Source organism: Bison bison, unplaced genomic scaffold, assembly GCF_000754665.1.
Source record: "Bison bison bison isolate TAMUID 2011002044 unplaced genomic scaffold, Bison_UMD1.0 scf7180017864162, whole genome shotgun sequence".
NCBI lineage: Eukaryota > Metazoa > Chordata > Mammalia > Artiodactyla > Bovidae > Bison > Bison bison.
The window spans coordinates 2989976-3017606 of record NW_011494734.1 but is presented as its reverse complement, the minus strand read 5'-3'; the positions used below and the strand labels follow the sequence as shown (position 1 = coordinate 3017606).

The following is a 27631-nucleotide window of genomic DNA, read 5'->3' as shown; positions in this document are numbered from 1 at the left end:
TTGTTTTTTAGTCACCAGGCCGTGTGCAACTCTTCTGTGACCCCCTGGACTGTAGCCTGCCAGGCTCCTCTGTCCATGGGATTTTCCAGGCAAGAATACGGGGGTGGGTTGCCATTTCCCTCTCCAGGGGATCTTCCCGGCCCATGAAGATGTCTCCTGCCCATGTCTCAGCCCATGTCTCCTGCATTACAGGCGGATTCTTTACCACTGAGCCACTTGGGAAGCCCCAGTTAACTGATTTAAGGAATGCTAAAACAAAAAGCAAATTGAATTCTCATTAGTGGGGGTCAAGAACTCTAGGAAGGTTAGCCTGAAGAATAAAAGAAATTCAAAAGGGCTTCATGGAATTCAGATAACTCATTCTAGACATGAGCAAGGCATAAAAAGCCGCTGTTATTTATACATTGCATCATGGGTCCTCAGACACATGGCGTAACACATGTTGGTTGGACCAGGCATGGCCGTTCAGCTCTGGTGGTATGTAGATGGGAGGGACAGAGAAGGCAAAGAACTGGATGGGAATGCAGAACCAGACCAAGCCACAGAGGTGGCACAGGATAACGGGAGCAGGTGCATGCAGGAGGCTATAGCTGTGTGGTCTGAGGAGGCAAGGCTCTCGGCAGAGCCCCACCAGGACTGCAGCGTGGGAATTTACAGAGCCAGGCAGGTTGGTGGTGTCAAGACAGCACGATAGGAAGCAGTTAAATTCCAGGCTCTAGACGGTAGTTCCCAGTAATCTAGTTACCAGTACAGGGGCCCAATATAGAGTCAGACAAACAATGAAGATGACTAATGTCAAATTCTAGATGCTTAGCTAGAACTTTTTTCTTTTTTTGGCCACACTGAGTGGCATGTGGGAATTAGTTCCCCAATCAGGGCTCGAACCCATGCTCTTTGCATTGGAAGTACAGAGTCTTAACCACTGGACCCTCAGGGAAGTCCCTCAGCTAGAGCTTCTTAAGTGTGACTTTCTATAACCTGGAAGTTCAAGGTACATTTGCAAGTAGGGAGAGAATCTGACAAAACTCTTAACTGATAGAAAAGGGCAAGTGTAACCTTTCTGTTTGAACCTATAATACAACCTAAGATATAAGGAAGTCATTACTGACAGGAGGAAATTAATATGCAATTTGACTAGGTCTGTGTTTATTTATAATAGGATTTGCTAAATACCCTCACTGACAAGGAGAGTCAAAAGAATTAACAAGTAGAGTTCAAGAGGCCTTCAGCCTGGTGTAAAACAGACACACTCGGGAGCCAGACTCCATGGTCCAAACCTTGGTTAGTAAATATGGCAGTATTTTATTTAGCAAATTATAGCTAATTTGTGTATAAAAACTGGAGTAGTATCTGGGGAACCAGGACACCTAAATTCTAGACTCAAATCCTAGCCCTGGATCTAACTACTCATGTTAACTTGGGAAAACTGCATACACTTTTGAGGACTGTTTGCAGACCTGTACAATTGAGATGAGGACTAAGACTACTTGAATGTACGAAGTGCTTTCTGGGAATCTTTCAAATCCTTATGCTCTTCAAAGAGCACTGGGTCTTCCCCCTTGCTGTACAGTCTGCACAACTTTTGGGAATTACTGTGTTATCTCAGTTTATATATTAATCCCGACCTAAATGTTATGATTCCCATTTCAGAGATGAGGAAATGGAAATCTAGCAAGTTTGATTTATCTGTGCAAAATCTGATGGCTATATTAGTGGTGAGAATAGGATTATTATTTGGTTCTGTCAGTTCTAAAGCGGTATAATTTCTATTTTTCTGTTCTAGTCAAGCTATGGTTTTTCCTGTGGTCATGTATGGATGTGAGAGTTGGACTGTGAAGAAGGCTGAGTGCCGAAGAATTGATGCTTTTGAACTGTGGTGTTGGAGAAGACTCTTGAGAGTCCCTTGGACTGCAAGGAGATCCAACCAGTCCATTCTGAAGGAGATCAGCCCTGGGATTTCTTTGGAAGGAATGATGCTAAAGCTGAAACTGCAGTACTTTGTCCACCTCATGCGAAGAGTTGACTCATTGGAAAAGACTGTGATGCTGGGAGGGATTGGGGGCAGGAGGAGAAGGGGACGACAGAGGATGAGATGGCTGGATGGCATCACTGACTCGATGGACGTGAATCTGGGTGAACTCCGGGAGTTGGTGATGGACAGGGAGGCCTGGCGTGCTGCAATTCATGGGGTCGCAAAGAGTCGGACACGACTGAGCGACTGATCTGATCTGATCTGATTCTGTCATTAGACTTGGTTTGTTGACCAGGCCAGGATCATAAATACTCAGAATCTGTATCTCACTCTGGTAGGCTGGCACTTTGATATTTTTAAGTTGCTACTTGTTCAGTTCTCTCCTCTGTCAGCGTTCCCTTGCCTTGTTATTTATGGTTCTGTCAGCCCATATGGCCTAATTCCCATTTCTTACTCTGTTAAATGTCTCCTACATGTCTGTTTTCTAGCAGTAACTCCTTTTATCTGAAATAAAATTCTTATGTACTTGCTCATTTCTTATGTACTTGCCACGTTACAATGAAAAAAACTAATTATGCATGAAGTTGGTGCTAAAATGATCATAATAAAGGATAAAACAAACATCAGGGAAGTAAAGACTCCAGTAATTATTTTCCATTTTTTTTATATCTAGGTCTTTAAGAAACAAGGAAGATAGCTTTCAAGTCTAAACACTGGAGCGACCTAAATCACATTAATATAACAATCATCCTCTCCTAAAGGAAACTAAATGAATACATGAATGGAAAATAGTATTTAATATGTAGCTTTCAGAATATAGAAACATCTCAGAGAAATTGTGACCCCAGTGTACATATATATGAGGTAATGTCTGTATGATTAGCAACTCTCACAGCAATGGGAAACGTTACTTTTTGGATACATTATACATAAACTTTCTATCTCAAGAATTCCACATTGTTGTAAAATTATTTCAGTTCAGTGCTATGGCAGTTATGCAAATAGATGTAAACTCCATTCCCAGATGAACATTAAAAAAGCAGAATGCCTACTAATTATGTGTTATTAACACAAGTGTCAACAAAAATAGTTTAACAGGTGCAGAAACACAATACTGAAAATATAATTATCAATACAGCTGTCTTAAAAGAGTTAACTAGTACCATCAGGCTTAAAAAAAAGCACTTAAGGTCACTGTTTTCATGTTTCACTCTTTCAGCCACCATACACCAGTGTTACTATTGGTATCTAAATAAAGTGTTTAACATGCTTATATTTTATTTAAGAGCTGGAATACAGGCTTTACAATATATCTGAAACATCATCAATACTGTGATAATGCCATTATGATAAGTCTATGTGTGTGGCATTAAAAAAATAATGGCTGGTTATAGTATGTTTTTCTGAACTGAATTTTAAATTTTCTAGAGGCTAACATGATAACAAATTTTTCTTCTTGACATGGTATATTCACAATCTTCTTTCATAAAGTTCACAGGCATTTCTTGTCTTTCCCTGCACGATCCTGTAAGAAAAAAACATGACTTAGGTAGTTAGAGAAACAGATTCACAAACACGACAAGGACTTTTAAAAAACATTGTCTTTCAGTTCTGGTTTCCTCGGTGTGTATGCCCAGCAGTGGGATTGCTGGGTCGTATGGCATGGAAGCAACCTAGACGTCCATCGGCAGACGAATGGATAGGAAAGTTGTGGTACATATACACAGGAATATTACTCAGCTATAAAAAAGAATGGATTTGAGTCAGTTCTAAAGAGGTGGATGAAACTGGAGCCTATTACACAGAGTGAAGTAAGTCAGAAAGGAAAACACCAATACAGTATATTAATGCAAATATATTTACATTTAGAAATTGTATTAGAATTTAGAAAGATAGTAATGATGACCTTATATGCAAGATAGCAGAAGAGACACAGATGTAAAGAACAGACTTTTGGACTCTGTGGGAGAAGGTGAGGGTGGGATGATTTCAAAGAATAGCATTGTATGTATTTTACCATATGTGAAATACATGACCAGTCCAAGTTCCATGCATGAAGCAGGGCACTCAAAGCTGGTGCACTGGGACAACCCAGAGGGATGGGATCGGGAGGGAGGTGGGAGGGGGTTTCAGGATGGGGGACACATGTACACCCATGGCTGATTCATGTCAATGTATGGCAAAAACCACAATACTGTAAAGTAACTAACCCCCAATTAAAATAAATTTAAAAAATAAAAGCATTCTCTTTTCTATGTATAGTTATTAATTACAAGGATAATCAAATGAAAATACAAAGTCTCATATTTTAATAAACTACAAAATGTGTAGTTTTACCTGAAAAAGTGTTTAAAAGGAAAAGAAACAACACTCTTGTTAAGTTAATCTTTTCCCTTGCTTTAATCTATTTTGCTTTCATTTCACAGGTTATACAAAGAAAACAAAATTTCTAAAATTCCCCTCTTGCAAACCTAATTAAGATTTTTGGCAAAGAAAGAATGAAGGAAACAAAAAAATCCATACGGGTGGCTTTTTTTGTTGTTGTTCTTCTGACATTTGCCAATAGAACTGGCTTCTCAAATTATACTCTTTGCTGATCATAAGACGACTATAATACATCATTTAAAACTGGAGGAAAATGGGATAGAAATTAACCATAAGAGATCATTTTATTGAGAAAAAATAAAACAAACAATGGAGTTGTGTGGTTATTGCTGCAACAGAGAAGCTATCAAGCTCTCTTTTGGGCTGAGCATTCTTGCTTTCATCAGGGCAACTTCAGTAACATTAACTCAAAGCAACTGAGTCAGAGGACAGCATTAGAGGAGGCACCTGAATAACAAGGTATTGCTCTTATGTGTTCACATACATCTTACCACTTTTGATAAAAATCATAGCTTTAATGGAGCTGCTACCCTGACGAGTCCCTTAAGCGAAGGGTGATTTTCCAAAATGCAACTTTAAAAGTGGCTAGTGCTGACAAGTCTGTGCTGTCAACCTGAATATGCTCTGTGCTTTTTTTTTTCTAGAAGATAGTCAGGGCAAACAAGGAAAGGCAAAGAATACATGTTTTGAAGGTACTGTTTTCCAATATTTATTTAGTGCCTATAACAGGGAGGGGATCAGATGGGGAAATCCAAAGAGGTTTAAAAGATATAAAGTGGCATTTGTTTACAATAGAGAAACCAGTTTCCCCTCTTCCACCTGTTTCCTTAATATTTTAACAGTTCTTTATGTCATGATTTATTTTATTTAAAGTATATAAAACTGAAAAGTTAAGTTTCCCCTAAGAAACTTTATGATGTAATTCAATTATTGAAGTTGGTCTGACATCAGAAGTAAAATTCATGACGGATAATTTGGTACAGCTTTTTACTGTGGCTGGTCTAGAGCAATCTTTAGCTTCTCAAGTGGGTTCAGAAGACGAATATCAAAATGGTTCTGGCAAAGAAAGAATGAAGGGAACGGAAAAACCCAAGTGGGTGGCCTTTTTTTTTGTTCTTCTGATATTAGCCAACAGAACTGGCTTCTCAGTTCTGGCTTATACTGGCTTATACCCTTTCCTGATCGTAAGATGACTATAATACAGCATTTAAACTGCAGGAAAATGGGATAGACATTAACCATAAGAGATCATTTTCTACACTGAGAAAAAAATATCACAAACAACAGAGTTGTGTGGTTCCTGCTGCACTGGGGAAACCATCACGCTCTCTTCTGGACTGAGCATTCACGCTTTCAAAACAACTTCAGCAACATTAACCTCAGGACAAGTCAGAAGACAGCATTAGAGGAGGGATCTGAATAACAAGGTTTCCTTTGTGTTTTTACACGTATCTTACTTTAGAAAAAAACACAGCTTTAATGGAGCTGCTACTCTGACAATTCCCTTAAGCGAAGGTTGATTTGCCAAATGAAATTTTTAAAGTGGCTAGTGCTGACAGCTCTGTGCTGCCAATGACCTTGAGTATGTTCTGTTTTCTTTTCCAGAAGAGTGTCAGGGCAAACAAGGAATGGCAAAGACTATTAATACATATTTCCAAGGGACTGATTTCTATTTTGGGACTGATTTCTATTTTTTTTTAATTTAGTGCCTATAACAGGGATAGCTCAGTGGTAAAGAATCCACCCCCAATGCAGGAGACATGGGTTCAATCCCTGGGTTGGGCAGATCCGAAATGGCAACCCATTCCAGTATTCTTGCCTGGGAAATCCCATGGACAGAGGAACCTGGCAGGCTACAGTCCATGGGATCGCAAGAGCTGGTCACGACTTAGCGACTAAACCACCACTACCACCATAACAGGGAGAGGATTGGATGGGGAAATTCAAAGGGATTTAAAAGATGTAAAGTGGGATTTGTTTACAATAGAGAAACCAGTTTTCCCCTCTCTCATTATTAATATTTTAACAGTCCTTTATTTTAAGATATTTTATTAAAAATAAATCAAGTATATAAAACTTAAAAGTTGTTTCCCAATGAACTTTATGATGTAATTCAATTATTGAGGTTGGTCTGACAACAGAAGTAAAATTCATAAAGGACAATTTGGCACAGCTTTTTCCTGTGGCTGGTCTAGAGCAATCTTTTGCTTCTCAAGTAGGTTCAGAAAGTGAATATCAAAGTGTAAGAGTGACTTTTAAGAAAATGGTTCTTATATAACGACACCTAAATCTCAGAATTCAGGCTCTCATATTGGATAATGAGGGGTTAAGTATAGGTGAATGGGGAAAAAATGTGTCCAATTAAGAAATAACTTTCCTACAGTAGTAGATGTAATGGTCATCTGAGTTAAATTCACCCAACCAATCCATTTTAGTTTGTTCATTCCAAAAGCCACCACAGTCAACAAAAGAGTCTGAAATGCAGTACTTGGATGCAATCTCAAAAAGGACAGAATGATCTGTTTGCACCCAAGGCAAACCATTCAATATCACAGTAATCCAAGTCTATGCCCCGACCAGTAATACTGAAGAAGCTGAAGTTGAACGGTTCTATGAAGACCTACAAGACCTTCTAGAACTAATACCAAAAAAGGATGTCCTTTTCATTATAGGGGACTGGAATGCAAAAGTAGGAAGTTAAGAGATACCTGGCTGCTGCTAAGTCACTTCACTGACTGGAGTAACAGGCAAATTTGGCCTTGGAGTACAAAATGAAGCAGGTCAAGGTCTAACAGAATTTTGCCAAGAGAACGCACTGGTCAGAGCAAACACCCTCTTCCAACAACACAAGAGAAGACTCTACACATGGACATCACCAGATGGTCAACACTGAAGTCAGATTGATTATACTCTTTGCAGCCAAAGATGGAGAAGCTCTATAATCAGCAAAAACAAGACTGGGAGCTGACTGTGGCTCAGATTACGAACTTCTTATTGCCAAATTCAGACTGAAATTGAAGAAAGTAGGGAAAACCACTAGACCATTTAGGTATGACCTAAATCAAATCCCTTATGATTATTTAGTGGAAGTGACAAATAGAATCATGGGATTAGATCTGATAAGACAGTTCCTGAAGAACTATGGACGGAGGTTCATAGCTCAGAGGCTGTGATCAAAACCATCCCCAAGAAAAAGAAATGCGAAATGAAAAACAGTTGTCTGAGGAGGCCTTACAAATAGCTGAGAAAAGAAGAGATGTGAAAGGTGAAGGAGAAAAGGAAAGATATACCCATCTGAATGCAGAGTTCCAAAGAATAGCAAGGAGACATATGAAAGCCTTCCTCACTGATCAGTGCAAAGAAACAGAGGAAAACAATAGAATGGGAAAGACTAGAGATCTCTTCAAGAAAATTAGAGATACCAAGGGAACATGTCATGCAAAGATGGGCACCATAAAGGACAGAAATGGTATTGACCTAACAGAAGCAGAAGATATTAAGAAGAGGTAGCAAGAATACACAGAAGAACTATACAAAAAAGATCTTCATGACCCAGATAACCACAATGGTGTGATCACCCACCTAGAGCCAGACATAATGGAACACAAAGTCAAGTGGGCCTTAAAGCATCACTACAAACAAAGCTAGTGGAGGTAATGCAATTCCAGTTGAGCTATTTCATATCCTGAAAGATGATGCTGTGAAAGTGCTGCACTCAATATGCCAGCAAATTTGGAAAATGCAGCAGTGGCCACAGGACTGGAAAAGGTCAGTTTCCATTCCAATCCCAACAAAGGCAATGCCAAAGAATGTTCAAACCACCGCATAGTTGCACTCATTTCACACGCCAGCAAAGTAATGCTCAAAATTCTCCAAGCCGGGCTTCAACAGTATGTGAACCGTGAACTTCCACATGTTCAAGCTGGATTTAGAAAAGGCAGAGGAATCAGAGATCAAATTGCTAACATTCGTTGGATCATCAAAAAGCAAAAAAGTTCCAGAAAAACACCTACTTCTGCTTTATTGACTACGCCACAGCCTTTGACTGCATGGATCACAACAAACTGTGGAAAATTCTTCAAGAGATGGGAATACCAGACCACCTGACCTGCCTCTTGAGAAATCTGTATGCAGGTCAGGAAGCAACAGTTAGAACTGGACATGGAACAACAGACTGGTTCCAAATTGGGAAAGGAGTACGTCAAGGCTGTATATTGTCACCCTGCTTATTTAACTTCTATGCAGAGTACATCATGAGAAATGTTGGACTGGATGAAGCTCAAGCTGTAATCAAGACTGCTGGGAGAAACATCAATAACTTCAGATACGCAGATGACACCACCCTTGTGGCAGAAGGCAAAGAACTAAAAGCCTCTTGATGAAAGTGAAAGAGGAGAGTGAAAGAATTGGCTTAAACCTCAACATTCAGAAAACTCAGATCGTGGCATCTGGTCCCATCACTTCATGGCAAATAGATGGGGAAACAATGACACACTTTATTTTTTGGGCTCCAAGATCACTGCAGATGCTGACTTCAGCCATGAAATTAAAAGACATTTGCTCCTTGGAAGAAAAGCTATGACCAACCTAGACAGCATATTAAAAAGCAGAGACATTACTTTGCTGACAAAGGTTCATCTAGTCAAAGCTTTGGCTTTTCTAGTAGTCACGTACGGATGTGAGAACTGGAGTATAAAGAAAGCTGAGAGCCGAAGAATTGATGCTTTTGAACTGTGGTGTTGGAGAAGACTCTTGAGAGTCCCTTGGACTGCAAGGAGATTCAACCAGTCCATTTTAAAGGACATCAGTCCTGAGTATTCATTAGAAGGGCTGATGCTAAAGCTGAAACTCCAATACTTTGGCCACCTGATGCAAAGAACTAACTCATTTGAAGAGACTCTGATGCTGGGAAAGACTGAAGGTGGGAGAAAAAGGGGATGACATAGGATGAGATTGGATGGCATCACTGACGTGATGGCCATGAGTTTGAGTAAGCTCTGGGAGTTGGTGATGGACAGGGAAGCCTGGCGTGTTGCAGTCTATAGGGTCACAAGAGCTGGGCATGACTGAGTGAGTGAACTAAACTGAACAGTTGTAGAGAGTTTATCTTGTTTAAAGATATTTGAAGGGCTTTCTTGCTCAGGATTTGATTTAATGCTCATGAGATATTAAAATCCTCATCTAAGCATTAAAGAAGCCAAGGTGCATGAATGTTAAACGATTCACCTGAGGTTTACAGAATTGTTTAACCATGGGGCTAAGAGTTTTTTTTCTTCTAATAGATATTTGTTACAGGGAATTGGTTTTATAGGTGGTAAGAGAGTAGAACTGAAACAGGATGGCAAGGCAACTTAGCAATTAGCAACAGGAGAAAACCACTCTTTGGGTTGAAGGGCAATGGAGGAGACAGTATTACAGATCCTAGGAATGAGGGACACCAGGTGGAAGCCCCCACTGGGAACTGGGACTGTGGAAAGAGATGAGGCTGCTGTGGCAGATGCTGCCCAAAGCTGAGAGAGCAGGCGAAGTTCCTGGCTTTCCCCTTTTCCTGCCTTTAGTCTTTTACCCATGCCTCCCTTTGGCTGAATCTGCCCAGAAGCCAGAGAACAGATTCCAGAACTGATAGTCCAATGACCAGCAGGTGAAAGAGCCTAACAGTTAATGATGATGATTTCTTGACTTTGAATCCAGTTGTGAATGCTATCACTTTTCAGTTAGTGCCTTTGGGTACATTATTTAACATCTACGGGTCTCATTTTCCTTATTTACATAATATATATTTTAATTGACAAGCTAAGACAGAAAGTACAAGGATAACATATATGAAGCCACCAACTAAGTGCTCGGTCCAGGGCACATCCTTAGTAAGTACTATCCATTAAACATTTAAAAAACCTGGATATAAGGCCTAAATGCATTAACACCCAACTCTCAGCAAAACCTGGATGTAAGGCCTAAGTGCATCAATGCCCAACTCTCAGCCTGGTACTTGGCATATTTGGGATGAGGTCATTTTTTCAAAGACACAGATTTAACAGTCACTTTCTTGGGAGGGGATTTCTCATAAAAGCTTTGTGAACACTTTTATCAAGAACGTATAAGCTGTAATCTGAAATTTTGGGGGAAAGCTTTTTTGCATTGAGTGTCTCTTAGTAACATATACTTTTTAGGGATTAAGAGAATCATTGGCTGCTGCCACAGTGGGAAATTCAGCAATGGAGTCTTCCTGCTGCTTCTCCATCTAGGGATCTAAGTGTTTCTGACACCTAGGCAGAATCCACTGGTGTAAGGTACTCATCCTTATTGCCTATACTCTGACCTCACACATGGGAAGGTGAAAAAGTTCTTTTTCTAGGCGAGAGGCTTCTAAAGTGTTTCTCCACTTTCCATGGAGGATCTTGAAGGATGCAAAGGAATAATTCTCATCTCATTAGGCCATGATGAAGCCAACAATTTCAGGACCTCTGTTTTAGAGATGGGTAAAGGGTGGTCTTGCTGAAAATCTAACTGGTTTCTCCAGACCCTGTGAACTGAGCTTTGGGTGTCCTGGGTCTGGAGCACATAAGGTATCTATCTGTCTCTGGTTGTCCTATTGTCAAAGTAGGTTAGTTAAACATGCAACTCGGCTGGGAATAACAGATTGCCAATGTGCTTTGGACCTTCTCTTAACTGGCTCTAATCAAGGCCAGAGTGCCTGGAAAAGAGTAATTCATTATTTCAGTAAAATTTCAATAATGGTGTTAATTATGGTAAAAGCTCTCATTCCTTGGGTGTTTACTGGCCAGGTACAATGCTAAGTGGCCTACACATTTTCTTTAATCCTCCCAAGAAGCTGGTGAGCCAGGTGCTATTATTGTTCTGATTCTACAGATGAAGAGAAGTGAGCCCCAGAAGCGTGACATAAACTGCTTGGAATCACAAAGCTAGCATGAGAGTTAAGTTATTCCAGTTGTCCGACTCCAAGGCCTATGAGTAGAGTGCTTGCTTGTCTTGTACCAGGCACGTTGCTAGGCCTTGAAGATACAATGACCACTGACAAGCAGGGAAATGAGTCTTGGGACTAAGGTTTCTTGTACAGTGAAATAACTGTAAAGCTGTAATTGCTAAAAAGCATCGATTGAAGGCCACAAACGCTACCAAATTCTAAGGAAAAGCCCAACCTGAAAGCAGAAGAGCAGAGACAGTCCATTTTGGGAGGAACTAGGAAAGCCAGGATTGCCTCTGGAATGGGTGGGTCTTCCCAGTGGGCTGGCAAATCAATTCAGGTTATGACCTGGCAGCCCAAGAGGGAAGGAAGACAAGCCCATTCCATGGGTGAATGTAGGGAACTGGCTCTTGCTGAACTGAAGGGGAAGAGAAAGAAAATCATGGCCCCAACTTTGTAACTTCAATGACAAAATGGTTTTCTCTATTTCCATCTTTCAACTCAACTCTGGAGGAAAAACATATATTTGAATGCTTTTGGGTTTGTCTTAAGATGTTTAAAACAGCAGGACAGAAGAGTAGTGTGATGTAGGTCTTCGATTTTTGGTTGTATTTTGACATGCATATGGCAAACATTCCAAATGTCAAAACTAAATTATTTCAGGACCAGTCTTTTTTTCAATGTTGCTCAATTCTTTTGCTTAAAACATCACCGCAACTGTAAGTTAGCATGCTGTAAATCTTTATGTCATGATTATCTTGCATATTGATGTCCCACTCTTAAGCCTCCAAGTAAAAATTGGCTTAATCATTTAGCAAGTCAGAATTAAGAACACCTTGACTTGGGAAGGTGAACAGCCCAAATAATTTACTTAAGTAATTATTTTTTAAAAGCTGAGGCTCATAAAGTGGATGTCACCCACCTGAAGTTCTGAGTGTTCTCTCAGGAGCCGGTCGTACTCTTTTGAAAGTCTCTCTGATTGCATCTTCATTATCATCACGTCATTTTGTGCCTTAGAAAGGGCTAGAGAACATTGAATAGAATTAAAAAATCTTAATTTGAAATTATTTCAAATTTATGGGAAAGTTGCAAAGAGAACTCCTTTGTAGCCTTTATTTGATATTGTATTCTCTCTGTACAAGCACAATTATTTTCTTGAACCATCTGAGATCAAATTACAGACTTCATGCCCCTTTACCCTTAGGAAATCACTGTGTATTTCCTAAGAACAAAGATATTCATAGTATAGTTACCAAATTTAGGAAATTTAACATCAATATAATACTTTTTATCTGATCTACCATCCATTTCCAATCTTCGCAACTGAACCACTTACGTCCTTTTTATCATTTTTTTCAGTTCTAGTCCAGATATCTAGTCCTATATTGAAGATTAGCATTAAGATGTCATATCTCTTTAATTTCCACTAATCTGGGATAATTCATTAGCTTTCCCCCTTGCCTTCTTCTCCCTACTCTTCAATGACACTGATATTTTTAAGAACACAGCCCCCTCTTTTTAATAGAATGTTTTCCATTTTGATTTTGCCTGATGTTCTCTGATTAAATTCAGATTATATCTCCCTCTTACATGCAAATATGACATAATGTTGAATGTATGTTGATGCTGAATGTATCTCAAGGTTATAACATCCAGAGGCCCATCTGCCTCTGTTTTTTCCATTTTTATAGTTATTTTCCTCCTGTAACTAAGAAGTGGTGAGACACTTAAGACTATGTAATGACACCACCTTATGGCAGAAAGCGAAGAGGAACATAAGAGCCTCTTGATGGAGGTGAAAGAGGAGTGAAAAAGCTGGCTTAAAACTCAACATTCAAAAAACTAAGATCATGGCATCTGGTCCCATCACTTCATGACAAATAGACGGGGAAAAAAATGGAAACAGTGACAAACTTTATTTTCGTGGGCTCCAAAATCACTCCAATCGGTGAATGCAGCCATGAAATTAAAAAGTGCTTGCTCCTTGGAAGAAAAGCTGTGACAAACTTAGACAGTGTATTAAAAAGCAGAGACATCACTTTCCTGATAAAGGTCTGTATAGTCAAAGCTATGGTTTTTCCAACAGTCATGTATGGATGTGAGAGTTGGACCATAAAGAAGACTGAGTGCTGAAAAATTGATGCTTTTGAGCTGTGGTGCTGGAGAAGACTCTTGAGAGTCCCCTGGACAGCAAGGAGATCAAACTAGTCAATCCTAAAGGAAATCAACCCTGAATATTCATTGGAAGGACTGATGCTGAAGCTCTAATACTCTGGCCAACTGACGCAAAGAGCCGACTCACTGCAAGACTCTGATGCTGAGAAAGATTGAGGGCAGGAGAAGGGGGCGACAGAGGATGAAATGGTTGGATGGCATCATAGACTCAATGGAAACAAGTTTGAGAAACTCCAGAAGATAGTGAAGGACAGGGAAGCCTGGTGTGCTGCAGTCCATGGGGTTGGGACATGATTGAGTGACTTGACTGAACAACAAAACATCCTGTTTCTTGTCAAAATGTCAAGCTTATATTCAGCATCTACAGATCATTCTTTCCCAAAATCAATCTTTGTTATGATGATTGCAAAATAGTGATTTTCCAACTTCACCATTCAATCCAAATTTATCAGTCAGCACTGTAGTATAAAGAAGAGTCTTCCTTTCTTTCATATCCATCCATCCACCATCAGTATGAACTAAAAATAGATTCCTATTTTTAAAAATGATTTATAACTCATGAATATACTTCATTTCCCCCAGGTCTGGCCAGGGGGAACCCCTTTCAGGCTGGCATTTATGTCCTTTGACTATGCCCCCAACAGTTTCTGGCACAAGATGTTCCAGATTTACCCTAACCTTTCCCAGGTTCAGCCTGGACTCAAGCATTACCGAATACAACTTATCAGAAGGGTCTGCTTTTGAAAAAACTTGAGGGTGGGAAAAATATTTTATCATTTTTACTAAGAGATGGGCGACTCTATTTCCTTAAGAATGATCACTTTCTTATACAAAGTAGAAAAATATGGGGTATATAAGTGGTGTTTAAAGACATTACTTCAACATGCCAAGTCAACAGTTTGTGTAGAAGCCAGTGAGCAAATGTGCAGAAGGGAAGAGTTGTGTAAGATGGACTGGAGAAATTCTGGGAATCCTGAACTAGCTCTACATACAATTCTGCACATGCAGCCTTCAGAAGTTCTACATTTGTAAATCTTTGAGGGTAGGATTTGAGGAAAGAAAGTGGGATTTATAAAACTTAAGTCACTTTTTTTGCAAAATGAAATTAAATTTTAGGTTCTCTTTATAAACAGTTTGATTGTCTTCCCTCCTGAGAAGCCCTCATATGGGCATTTTTATATATAAATGTGTAAGTCACTATCAACTGAAGTACCTTTTGTATCAATACTTTCTTGACTATTTTGTCTAATTAAACTCTGCATTGTTCTACATCTGTGCTGTCCAATATGGAAGCCACTAGCTTTATATGGCTGTCGAGCACTTTATTTAAAAACTTTTTGTAATTGGAATACAATTGCTTCACAATGTTGTGTTACTTTCTGCTGTACAACACTGTATGAATTGGTTATATGTATACGTATACTCCTTCCCTCGTGAGCCTCTCTCTTACTCCCTCCATCCTACTTCTCTAGGTCATCACAGAGCACTGGGCTGAGTTCCCTGCGCAACACTTTAAATACGGCCAGTGCAACAGAAGAACTGGGTTTTAAATTAAATTTAAATTAAATTCTGATTTAAATAGCCATACATAACTAATGGCTGGTGATATTAGACAGCATAGCTTTATAATTTCCTCACATTACTTCTATAGATCCATAAATCTAAATTAGGTATTAAAAACTGAATTTGACAACTTTAATGTGTCACTTAGTAAAGAAAGGCATGGGTTGGATGTGGAAGAGAGATTTCTGGTAGTTAGATTTCATAAGGACCCATAGCCACAACATAAACATAATGCGTTAGTTTTCAATTTGGGCATAAGGCATTTCCTAGAAGACACTCGTGGAGAAGGCAATGGCAGCCCACTCCACTGCTCTTGCCTGGAAAATCCCATGGACGGAGGCGCCTGGTGGGCTGCAGTCCGTGGGATGGCTAAGAGTTGGACGCAACTGAGTGATTTCACTTTCACTTTTCACTTTCATGCATTGGAGAAGGAAATAGCAACCCACTCCAGTGTTCTTGCCTGGAGAATCCCAGGATTGGAGGAGCCTGGTGGGCTGCCATCTATGGGGTCGCACAGAGTCGGACACAACTGAAGCGACTTAGCAGCAGCAGCAGCAGAAGATACTCGAAAAAACAGAGCATGGTGTCATCTTCAGGACCTACCTTACTAAAAATGTTTAAGAGTCTTGACTTGGGTATATAAAAAGCAAAGAAGATTCTACAACTTAGTAATATCTGAGTAGTCTGTAATAGTGGTTTTAAAAATGTTGATCAGGAGCTTGTTTGAACAGTTCTTAATGTTAAAAATGACTTATATTTAAATTTCTGACATGAATAAATTAATTAGGAGATTTAATAAATCATATATCAACTCATTAAAAAATACTATTACAACTTCCTTATTAAAAGATACTATTTTCTTATGAATTGTTAGGACAAAGAATGAATCAGGTGACCCTACGAATCTGTCAGAAAAGCTAGAAACCATGTGTACAGCCTATCCAGAAGTTTCTTCTGATTATGAAGAAAGTACAAAGATATAACAAAACAACTGCAGGCAAATCCTGTTTTTCTAGCGCTTATCAAGTCAAGGCATGAACTGTGTTTCTTATTTTATTTTGTATTTCAGTGGATATTACTAAACCTAATGATTACTAGCTTACTGATTTACTCCAATTAGGAGAGGCTGTTACTGTCTAAGAGTCTTCTGGACTGTTTCCCAGTCCTTTCTTTACCTCTCATTTTATAAAAACTACAATATTCTGTTTTGGTTGTCTTCTACCTCCTTCTGGAACTGCCTTTATGACTAAGCAATTACATAAAGTTGTTATCTGACATTTGAATATGCTTCTTGTTTTATTTCAAACCATGTTATTTTGGAAACAGCATATATAAGGAAGACATCAGACAAGGAGGCTTGAGGTGATACATCTAAGTCACTATTTCAATTTTCCCATCTGCCAAACTGAGCTATCACTCTCCAGTAGTGGTATGGAAATATTGAGATATTTCATGAGATTACTGGACAGGTTCAGCTATGCTCACCGGGAACTTTTAGAGGCACAAATCATTAATATAAAGAAAACTCTAATTAATATTACAGTGACATGTAGTAAGCCAAAATGTTTGTGTAAAACGACATGTAAGCAGGCCAAAAACATCTGTGGTTTTCCATATGCCAAACTTACATTTATTGAGCTATTTGCACAGTGGGAAGTTGGTGAGACCGATGCACTGTGTAAATGTATCATTATGATTTATATCTGAGATAACAGACAGTATCAACTAAACTCTGCCAGGAACATAAAAAAACATTTTTAGACCCATTGGCAAGGGAGCTCAAGTTGGCTGTGGTATACGAGGTATACCGCTACTGCTACTGCTAAGTCGCTTCAGTCGTGTCCGACTCTGTGTGACCCTACAGACGGCAGCCCACCAGGCTCCCCATCCCTGGGATTCTCCAGGCAAGAACACTGGAGTGGGTTGCCATTTCCTTCTCCAATGCATGAAAGTGAAAAGTGAAAGTGAAGTCGCTCAGTCGTGTCCGACTCTAGCGACCCCCTGGACTGCAGCCCACCAGGCTCCTCCGTCCATGGGATTTTCTAGGCAAAAGTACTGGAGTGGGGTGCCATTGCCTTCTCTGAAGGACTGCACTAGAGGAAAACTAATTTGAAAAGTGTTCATACATCTGCTTTTGATTTTTTTTCAGTCCACTTGGTTCTATTTTTGAGAACTCGAGAGTGACATACCAGACTATTCAGTATACTTAATCCTTATATGTACTGTTCCTTTACAGGGATCATCACTGGACCATTAATCTACAGTAATAATTTCAAAATTCTTGGAAAGGACACACAAACATCTGTTAAGTAAGGGATGTAAGTTGTGGTTTTAATTATATTATGCTTGTTTTTGTATGTGACTATCTTGTCAGGTACATGTAGGTAAGGTCCGTTTTATTTTTTACTTCAAACATTACCTACTTTCTTTTAACCGCACACCCATATGTTGATAAGGTGTGTTGGTTCTACTTCCTTTATCTCTCTCCATTCTATCCACTTCGTTCAGTCACTATTACCACTCTCTTTTTCTCTACTGAAATGGATTCCTCACCTTGTTTCTTGGCTACTCTAGTTCATTGTCCACAGTGATGTCAAAGAGACTGCTCGCTCCTATGCCTAAAAACCCCACAACAGTGCCCCTCAGATGTAACATGTAAACATGGCTCACGAGACCCTTTATGATGGATCTGAGACCTACTTTTCAACTTGTATCACCGCCTCCATCTTATTTTACAGTCCAGTCACAGTGAGTTCCTTGTAGTATTTCAGAAAGTACTACTCTTTCAGTTACATGCTGCTCATTTTCTTAAAACATCCTTGCTCATCTCCTTTAACCTCCTTGCCTGACTCATTCTCTCCTACTTCATCTGGCTAATTAATATTTATCCTTTAAAATGTCAAGAAATTATTCTTGATCTCTTCTGTTGGTTTCTATTTCACCTTGAGCTTAATTTTATCACTTACGCTGAAATGTAACTATATCCCTGGGCTTCCCTGGTGGCTCAGTGGTAAAGAATCTGCCTGCAATGCTGGAGATGTGGGTTTGATCCCTGGGTCAGGAAGAACCCCGTGGAGAAGGAAATGACAACCCATTCCAGTATTCTTGCCTGGAGAATCCCCAAAACTGAGGAGCCTGGCGGGCTACAGTTCATGGAGTTGCAAAGAGTTGGACACAACTTAGCAACTCAACAACAACAACAAACTATGTCCCCAGCAGACTGCTGACTACTCAAGAAACAAAGTTGGACTTCCCTGGTGGTCCAGTGGTTAAGAATCTGCCTGCCAATGTAGGGTATATGGCTTCGATCCCTGGCCCCAGGAAGATTCCACATGCCACAGAGCAACTAATAAGCCTGTGCGCTGCAACTACTGAGCTCATGTGCCACTACTGAACCCCTGCACCCTAGAGACCACGTTCCACAACAAGAGAGCAGCCCTGCTTGCCACAACTAGAGAAAGCCCGAGTGCAGCAGCAAAGACCAGGGTAGCCAAACATGTTTTTAAAAACTAAAAGAAAAAAAAATGAAGGTGTGTCTTATCTTTCTATTCTGAGCACCCAGCACTGTGCCTAGCGTTTGTTGGGTATTTAAAATATGTTCCTTGAAGGAATTAAAGAGCAGACAAATGAAAAGTCTAAGCTTTAAGCATGTGAAAAATCCACTTGTGTGGAATCAGTTCAGTTTTGAAAATACAATAAATGTCAGGTAAACAATGGAGGACCATTTTAATCACTTGATAGGAATCCTGGTTTCAACTAAACCCAATTATATCTTTAATGAAAAAAAATTCAGGCTAGCTGGAAATTCACAAAGCAAAAGGACCACTCATGATATTTTGATAAAAATATAGTTGTTACAAATATCTCATGCTAATTTAGAATTAAAAACCAAAAGCAAATACTATCACAGAATTGAGTTAAGAAAAAAACAAAACCAGAAAATACTTATTTTAGTAATGGGGCAAGATATATACAAGATATATACAAGCCTGGAGTATCTTGTAGAGTTAGAATGATGTACTTAAGAAAAAGATAAAGCAAAAAAAAAAAAAAAAATCCATGATGAGGATACATCAAGGAGATACAGGGGTCAACTGAAGGAGTTCCCAATGACTAAAGCTGAAAAAAATGACCTGAACAACAAAACAAGTAGTATTAAATTATAATCTGAAGTACAAAGTGGATATCCATGAGTTTTTCTGATATAAGTAAATATAAATAAATCCATTCTATCCACTTTACTCAGTCACTATTACCACTCTCTTCATCTCTACTGAAATGGATTCCTCACCTTGTTTCTTGGCTACTCTAGTTCACTGTCCACAGTGATGTCAAAGAGACTGCTCACTCCTATGCCTAAAAACCCCACAACAGTGCCCCGCAGAAGAGCATCAATCATTTATTCGGATACTCTGTCCTCAAGGAGATAGGGTATAACCCCCTACTTCTTAATCTTGGGCTATAAATAGCAATAACACCCCAGTAGCACACTGAGGGTCCAGATCTTACTTTCTACAATACCACTCTTCACTTTAAGGCTCACTAATGAAATGGTTGATTCAAAGGATGGAGGAGGAAAAGTACAAGATAACCTTGGAATATCAAAGTTATACCAGAATGGAAATGCTTACAGAATGGGGGCATGACAAAATGATAGGGAATCCAGCTTGAAAAGACTCCCATTGGCCAAATCTGAGACAATCTGAACTACAAAATAAAATCTACTGAATATATTAAATAGGCAAATCAATAAATAACTGTGGGAAAAATGAAAAAGCTCCTCCTTTAACAACAGAATGGCATTTAATAAACAGAGAAGGAATAAGGAAATTAGAAAATCACCACTTGGAAACTGTAAAAATAATAAGGAAAATATGAAGAGAGAGAAAAGGAGAGGGCCAATGTAAGATGTTATCATTTGGGTAACTGAGGGAGGGCTACAGGGCTTTTCTTGGTAGTATTTCTGTGTCTCTTCTGTGATTTGAATTTATCATGTCTGAATAAAAAGTTAAAAGGAAAAAAAAGTCTGCCGTGAAGCAGAACAGAGAAATGGGGCAGTAAGTGAAGGAATATGAGACAAAAGAGGTTTTTACTTTTATCTTTTGGGATAGGAGGTGTCAGAGGATGCCTGTAGGGTGATAGGAAGTGAGGAAGTAATTGCAGAAAACAAGAGCGCTTGAGAAGGATAACTGGGTTGAGAGTCACAGCAGTAGAAGAGGGACTAAAACTTGTAACCCAACAACATTCAGAGTTTGAGTCCAGTTGGGGAAGGATGGTAGTTTTGGTGGTAAGAAGATGACTTTTTTTTAATTCTGAGTTCAATGAAGTAGGATGGATTTAGAAGTGAGATGAAAAGATCTAAAACAGTTCTGGAGAATGAAAAAGTGAAGAATTTAGAGAAGTGCAATAGGACTGTAACGGTGTTTAGGGACCATCTGAATGCAGTGACTGTATATTTAAAACAAAAAGTTAGTTCTTTCAGCCATCTTGAGATGCTTGTGTGCAGGTACAAAGTAGATGGATAAGTAGACTATCACCAAGGCTCAGACCTTGAGAGACACAAGGGAAACAGATGATGGGGGTGGTGGGGGGAGGGGAGATTGGAGGAAAAAGGAGGTAAGTAGTTTGCAAGAGCCTAATTATGATGAACCTTGAAATCTAAATTGGATAAGGAAAAAAAAAATAAATAAATTGGATAAGGAGGGAAGAGAGAGCATCAGTATTTGGGGGTGAGATTTGTTAGTATCTGTTAGCTACCAGGCCTGGAATACTGTGTGTGTGCTAGGGACAAAAAGTTGATTTAGATGTGGCCCTGCCTTCCCAGAGAAGGCAACGGCACCCCACTCCAGTACTCTTGCTTGGAAAATCCCATGGACGGAGGAACCTGGCAGGCTTCAGTCCATGGGATTGCTAAGAGTCGGACACAACTGAGACACTTCACTTTCACTTTTCATTTTCATGCATTGGAGAAGGAAATGGCAACCCACTCCAGTGTTCTTGCCTGGAGAATCCCAGGGACAGCGGAGCCTTGTGGGCTGCCACCTATGGGGTCACACAGAGTCGGACACGACTGAAGTGACTTAGCAGCAGCAGCAGCAGCTGCCTTCCCAGCACTTACAATCTAGTAAGAAACATAAAAAATGAAAAATAATTTCTACAGAGTACACTACTAAATACATATCCACACAGAACTATGGAGGTCCAGAAGGAGGCCATTCAACCCAGCTTGAAAGGAGGGAGTTTCAGGGAGGCTTCTTAGAGGTGGTGACAGGGAAGCTGAAGGATGAGGGCAGTAGAGGCAGACAGACCTGCAGTCCGAAGGGTCAAAGGAGAAAAATGATGAAACACCACTGTTAGGACAACTACATGCTCCCATACTTAATAGAGTTCAGTTCAGTTCAGTTCAGTTCAGTCACTCAGTCGCATCCAACCTTTGCGACCCCATGAACTGCAGGACGCCAGGTCTCCCTAAAATTAAGACTGGACAAGGGTGGGACTGGCAAAACTGCAGATAATGCTGGGGGCAGATCACAGAAGACCACGTGTGCCTTCCTGAAGTGCTATTATAAAGGCAACAGGAACTAATACAGAGTTTTAAACACTGAAGATGCCAAATCAAATTGATGGTGTTGACACTCTAGTGGCAAAGTGAAGATGCCAAACTAACAAGAGTGACATGCTTTAGAAGACTGCTTGCTTTGCACGAGAAGGAGTAAGATATTTTTTGGAATGGAAACAAAGGGGCAAAAATAATTATACTAAAGAGTAAACATTAATGAATAAAACCCAAAATAGCTCTATTTTTCATATGCAGAGAGGGGAAATGAATGATTTTGTGTGTGTTAGGTATCGTTAGCTATTTTTCTACCTATTGTTAGGTATGCGGTGCCTGCCACTATCCTCTGGGGGACTATGAACATGAATGAGGTTTGTGGGTGAAGTGCTTTTGGGTTTTAGAAAAGACATGAATGTAAGGCATGATGATACTTATAACGATTACTGGGACTCTGGACCAAGGAACCAATGAGCAGATTTTATAATAAATAAAATCAGACCTATGTTATGCTGTTGGCAAAAGAAACAATAAATGCATAAAGACTTCTTTCATGAATCTTAAGTTAGGTTGCTAAGTAATATATTTAAGAAAATTTTGTCTCTGTTGCTTAGCAAAGAATAATTACAAATTATATAAATATGCTGGTTTTGCACTTGAAAATCAGGGTGTACGTTTTAGGCAAAGCACTGTGTGTTGCTGCCAAGTCACTTAAGTTGTGTCCGAGTCTGTGTGACCCCAGAGACGGCAGCCCACCAGGCTCCCCCGTCCCCGGGATTTTCCAGGGAAGAACACTGGAGTGGGTTGCCATTTCCTTCTCCAGTGCATGAAAGTGAAAAGTGAAAGTGAAGTTGCTCAGTTATGTCTGACCCTTAGCATGGACTGCAGCCTACCAGGCTCCTCCGTCCATGGGATTTTCCAGGCAAGAGTACTGGAATGGGGTGCCATTGCCTTCTCCAAAGCACTGTGTAGGTATAGCTTATATATACTGCTTCGAGAGTATGTTTTATAAAGCAAATTTCACGTGAAAGCAGAAGCAACACGCGAAATCTCTAATTTACAAATCATCATGTATGCAGAACTGAAGGAATCGATTGACTCTGACTATAAAAAAAGAACTAGTTTTACTATATATAAGCATACATAATTCCTTAAATTATCTAATCAACATTCATTTAACAAGTACTTAGGTGTACAGCAAATTTTATAATAATATTAAGGCAGAAATCAATCTCTTCAATAGCATCTCATTTATACTAAAAAAGGTATTCTTTATTTAAAGACCTTTAACAGGAGTCAGTAAGGGCCAGATTGCAAACATTTTTAGCTTTCTAGGCCATGCAGCGTCTGCCTAGTTTGCTTAACTCCACAGCCCAGAAAACATGTAAATGAATGAGCAGGGCTTTGTTCCAATAAAATTTAATTTCTAAAAATCAAGGCAGCAAGCTGGAGTTGACCCATGGGCCAGTTTGCTGATCCCTATACTAAAACACACTTTTAAGTCTTATCAGATTCTCTTAGATTATCAATTTATTCAAAAGAACTATAAAATAAAGTATCAGAACATGAGAGGAGAGGACTCAAATTACACTTGAAATTTTAAGAAACTGCCTAAGAAGTTCCCCATTTATCTATTTTGCTTATAGAAAGAACAAATACTATATAGATACAGGATGCTGCAATGAGATTTCGCTTTAGGAAGGAAAGGTTTTCTTCCCTTTTCAGCTCATTTTCTTGGCTGAATGCTTTCCATCCATTTCGAAAGTGTCTTTAGAGTTGTCCAGTTTAATTTCTGTACTGCACTCGGCAATTACACATAAACCTGAAACAAACTGATTCAATCAATATGTCTATCAACATATTCAGAGAATTATGCTTGATTATATTTTAATCATCTGAACATTCCATTATTTGGTATGCATCTAGCATTCTCTATTCTAGGTTTTTTTTTTTTGTAAACTAACTCATATGTTACACAGAGGAAGGAATAATTTGTAGTCACTTCATGTATATATGTTGGATCCATTCATCAAGGCTATAAGCTCTCCAGGGAAAAGAATATTTTCTCTTGCTGTAATGCCCCTTTGTAAAGCTAATGAAAGCTTTTCTTCAGGTAGCATCACTTATGCTTGCTGGCTTCCCGGGTAGTTAAGCTGGTAAAGAATCCACCTGCAATGCAGGGGACCCCACTTTGATTCCTGGGTCAGGAAGTTCCCCTGGAGAAGGGATAGGCTACTCACTCCAGTATTTTGGGGCTTCCCTGGTGGCTCAGATGGTAAAGAATCTGCCTGCATTGTGGGAGACCTGGGTTTGATCCCTGGATTGGGAAAATCCCCTGGAGGAGGGCACCATTCTAGTATTCTTGCTCGGAGAATCCCCATGGACAGAGGAGCCTGGTGAGCCAGAGTCCATGGGGCCACAAAGAGTCGAACATGACTGAGCAACTAAGCACAGCACACGTTGTCAATGCTATGAAAGTCATCCTTGAGTTTCTGTCTTCAGTTACTATTTTCCCTGGAGCTACTGGTCACTGTATAACAATTATATAGTTTATTTTACATGAAAATGGCCTGGAAATAGATAAGCTCACAAAATGGAAAACATTACAACTGAATGGGAATGTGACAGGGAACCAAGTGGGAGAATGTATCACTATGACATATTTGTTCTAGGAAATAGTCCACAGCAAGAAAGTCTCCTTCTTCTGGTTTGATAATAATACTAACTGCATGTAGAGATAATATACAGTAAATGGCAATACACCCTTTATTTAAAAATTAAAAAACCAACCTAAGAGTTAAAAGCTGACTAAAGGGATGAGTCATATATTTGATTTAAATAAATGATGTATTGTTAATAACATATAGTCTATTGCCATATCCATCAAATAATCTATGCTATTTTTTAAAAATATGCACTTTGCTTCAAAGGAAAAGAAGGAGATATTAAAGAAGCAGAAATTTCCAGATAAGTAAGAAGCATAAAAACATTTGTTAAAAGGTTATAAAGCAAAAAACATAATACGACTAAACCTACCAATTTTTTAAAAAGCATTGCAAAATTAAAAATAAGATGGCGGCTTTGATATAAGTGCAAGTTAAAGATAGCTGAGTTTACACCCACAAGAATTTGCAACTGTAAGATATGCTTAGTTTGGACTTCGAGAATTTATTTTTAGCTAGATAGATGGCTCAAATAGTTCCTTTGCAAGAAACTAGAAACCCCACAGTTTTAAATCTGTCTTATTCTTGTTTAAGACTCAAGAGGCAGAAACACAGGGTTACTGATATACAGAGTAGTAATTTTTCTATAATTTTCTCTTATCTTGATCTTCAATTTCTCTTGTAAAGCACTTCAACTATTTTTACTCTCTGGTCCCCATGTTAGTTATGACTTGTGTATTACTGGCTTTAGAGGATGATGATTTTTTTTTTTAAAAACTCAAACATGCTAAGGGTAGAGAAACTGGTCTGTAAAAGGAAATGCTAGAATGTTATTTCTTTTTAAGGTAAGCCATGGTGAAATGGAAGCCTTTATCCAGGAACAGAGTTGAGTAAACTAGTTGAGAGGTGAATAAAATAATTAGTTAATAAACTTGAAGTTTAAATAGGATTAGAAGATTCCGTTTCCTGATTCAAATCTAAGGTCCCCGTTATATGCTGCCAATACTTAGGTACACAGAATGGGCCTTTACACTCAGTTTCTGTTCTATTTGTATAGACTTTGAGTAACGTTTAAAATTTGCTTTATCTCCAGCAATAGCACTCCTCTGATGGAGCCAAAGCAAAAGCAGTACCCAGCTGTGGATGTGACTGGTGATAGAAGCAAGTAAAGAGCAATATTGCATGGGAACTTGGAATGTCAGGTCCATGAATCAAGGCAAATTGGAAGTGGTCAAACAAGAGATGGCAAGAGTGAATGTCGACATTCTAGGAATCAGCGAACTGAAATGGACTGGAATGGGTGAATTTAACTCAGATGACCATTATATCTACTACTGTGGGCAGGAATCCCTCAGAGGAAATGGAGTGGCCATCATGGTCAACAAAAGAGTCCGAAATGCAGTACTTGAATGCAATCTCAAAAACGACAGAATGATCTGTTCGTTTCCAAGGCAAACTATTTAATATCACAGTAACCCAAGCCTATGCCCCAACCAGAAATGCTGAAGAAGCTGAAGTTGAACGGTTCTATGAAGACCTACAAGACCTTTTAGAAATAACACCCAAAAAAGATGTCCTTTTCATTATAGGGGACTGGAATGCAAAAGTAGGAAGTCAAGAAACACCTGGAGTAACAGGCAAATTTGGCCTTGGAATATGGAATGAGGCAGAGCAAAGACTAATAGAGTTTTGCCAAGAAAATGCACTGGTCATAACAAACACCCTCTTCCAACAACACAAGAGAAGACTCTATACATAGACATCACCAGATGGTCAACACTGAAATCAGATTGATTATATTCTTTGCAGCCAAAGATGGAGAAGCTCTATACAGTCAGCAAAAACAAGACCAGGAGCTGACTGTGGCTCAGACCATGAACTCCTTATTGCCAAATTCAGACTTAAATTGAAGAAAGTATTCAGGTATGACCTACATTAAATCCCTTATGATTATACAGTGGAAGTGAGAAATAGATTTAAGGGCCTAGATCTGATAGATAGAGTGCCTGATGAACTATGGAATGAGGTTCGTGACATTGTACAGGAGACAGGGATCAAGACCATTCCCATGGAAAAGAAATGCAAAAAAGCAAAACAGCTGTCTCGGGGGGCCTTACAAACAGCTGTAAAAAGAAGAGAAGCGAAAAGCAAAGGAGAAAAGGAGAGATATAAACATCTGAATGCAGTGTTCCAAAGATTACCAAGAAGAGATAAGAAAGCCTTCTTCAGCAATCAATGCAAAGAAATAGAGGAAAACAACAGAATGGGTAAGACTAGGGATCTCTTCAAGAAAATCAGAGATACCAAAGGAACATTTCATGCAAAGATGAGCTCGATAAAGGACAGATGGTATGGACCTACAGAAGCAGAAGATATTAAGAAGAGATGGCAAGAATACACAGAAGAACTGTACAAAAAAGATCTTCACGACCCAGATAATCACAATGGTGTGATTATTCACCTAGAGCCAGACATCCTGGAATGTGAAGTCAAGTGGGCCTTAGAAAGCATCACTACAAACAAAGCTAGTGGAGGTGATAGAATTCCAGTTGAGCTATTCCAAATCCTGAAAGATGATGCTGTGAAAGTGCTGCACTCAATATGCCAGCAAATTTGGAAAACTCAGCAGTGGCCACAGGACTGGAAAAGGGCAGTTTTCATTCCAATCCCAAAGAAAGGCAATGCCAAAGAATGCTCAAACTACTGCACAATTGCACTCATCTCACACGCTAGTAAAGTAATGCTCAAAATTCTCCAAGCCAGGCTTCAGCAATATGTGAACCGTGAACTTCCTGATGTCCAAGCTGGTTTTAGAAAAGGCAGAGGAACCAGAGATCAAATTGCCAACATCCATTGGATCATTGAAAAAGCAAGAAAGTTCCAGAGAAACATCTATTTCTGCTTTATTGACTATGCCAAAGCCTTTGACTGTGTGGATCAAAATAAACTGTGGACAATTCTGAAAGAGATGGGAATACCAGACCACCTGATCTGCCTCTTGAGAAATCTGTATGCAGGTCAAGAAGCAACAGTTAGAACTGGACATGGAACAACAGACTGGTTCCAAATAGGAAAAGGAGTACGTCAAGGCTGTATATTGTTACCCTGTTTATTTAACTTCTATGCAGAGTACATCATGAGAAACGCTGGACTGGAAGAAGCACAAGCTGGAATCAGGACTGCCTGGAGAAATATCAATAACCTCAGATATGCAGATGACACCACCCTTCTGGCAGAAAGTGAAGAGGAACTCAAAAGCCTCTTGATGAAAGTGAAAGAGGAGAGTGAAAAAGTTGGCTTAAAGCTCAACATTCAGAAAATGAAGATCATGGCATCCGGTCCCACCACTTCATGGGAAATAGACGGGGAAACAGTGGAAACAGTGTCAGACTTTA

At 39.4% G+C, this 27631-nt stretch overlaps 1 protein-coding gene across 3 annotated transcripts in view; it reads right to left on the bottom strand.

Annotated features, from left to right (window-relative positions):
- Positions 1-2746: 2746 nt before the first annotated feature.
- The window catches only part of BCAP29 (B-cell receptor-associated protein 29), a 52888-nt gene continuing 28003 nt past the window's right edge, over positions 2747-27631 (bottom strand). For 2 of the 3 annotated variants that reach the window (XM_010841469.1, XM_010841471.1), the window contains exons 7-8: positions 12205-12305; positions 2747-3497 (exon numbers count right to left, since the gene is read on the bottom strand). In XM_010841469.1, coding sequence (XP_010839771.1) covers positions 3465-3497; positions 12205-12305 — 134 coding nt within the window. In that variant the 3' untranslated portion in view covers positions 2747-3464. The remainder of the gene's footprint in view (positions 3498-12204; positions 12306-27631) is intronic. The other variant, XM_010841470.1, reaches the window with a different exon arrangement.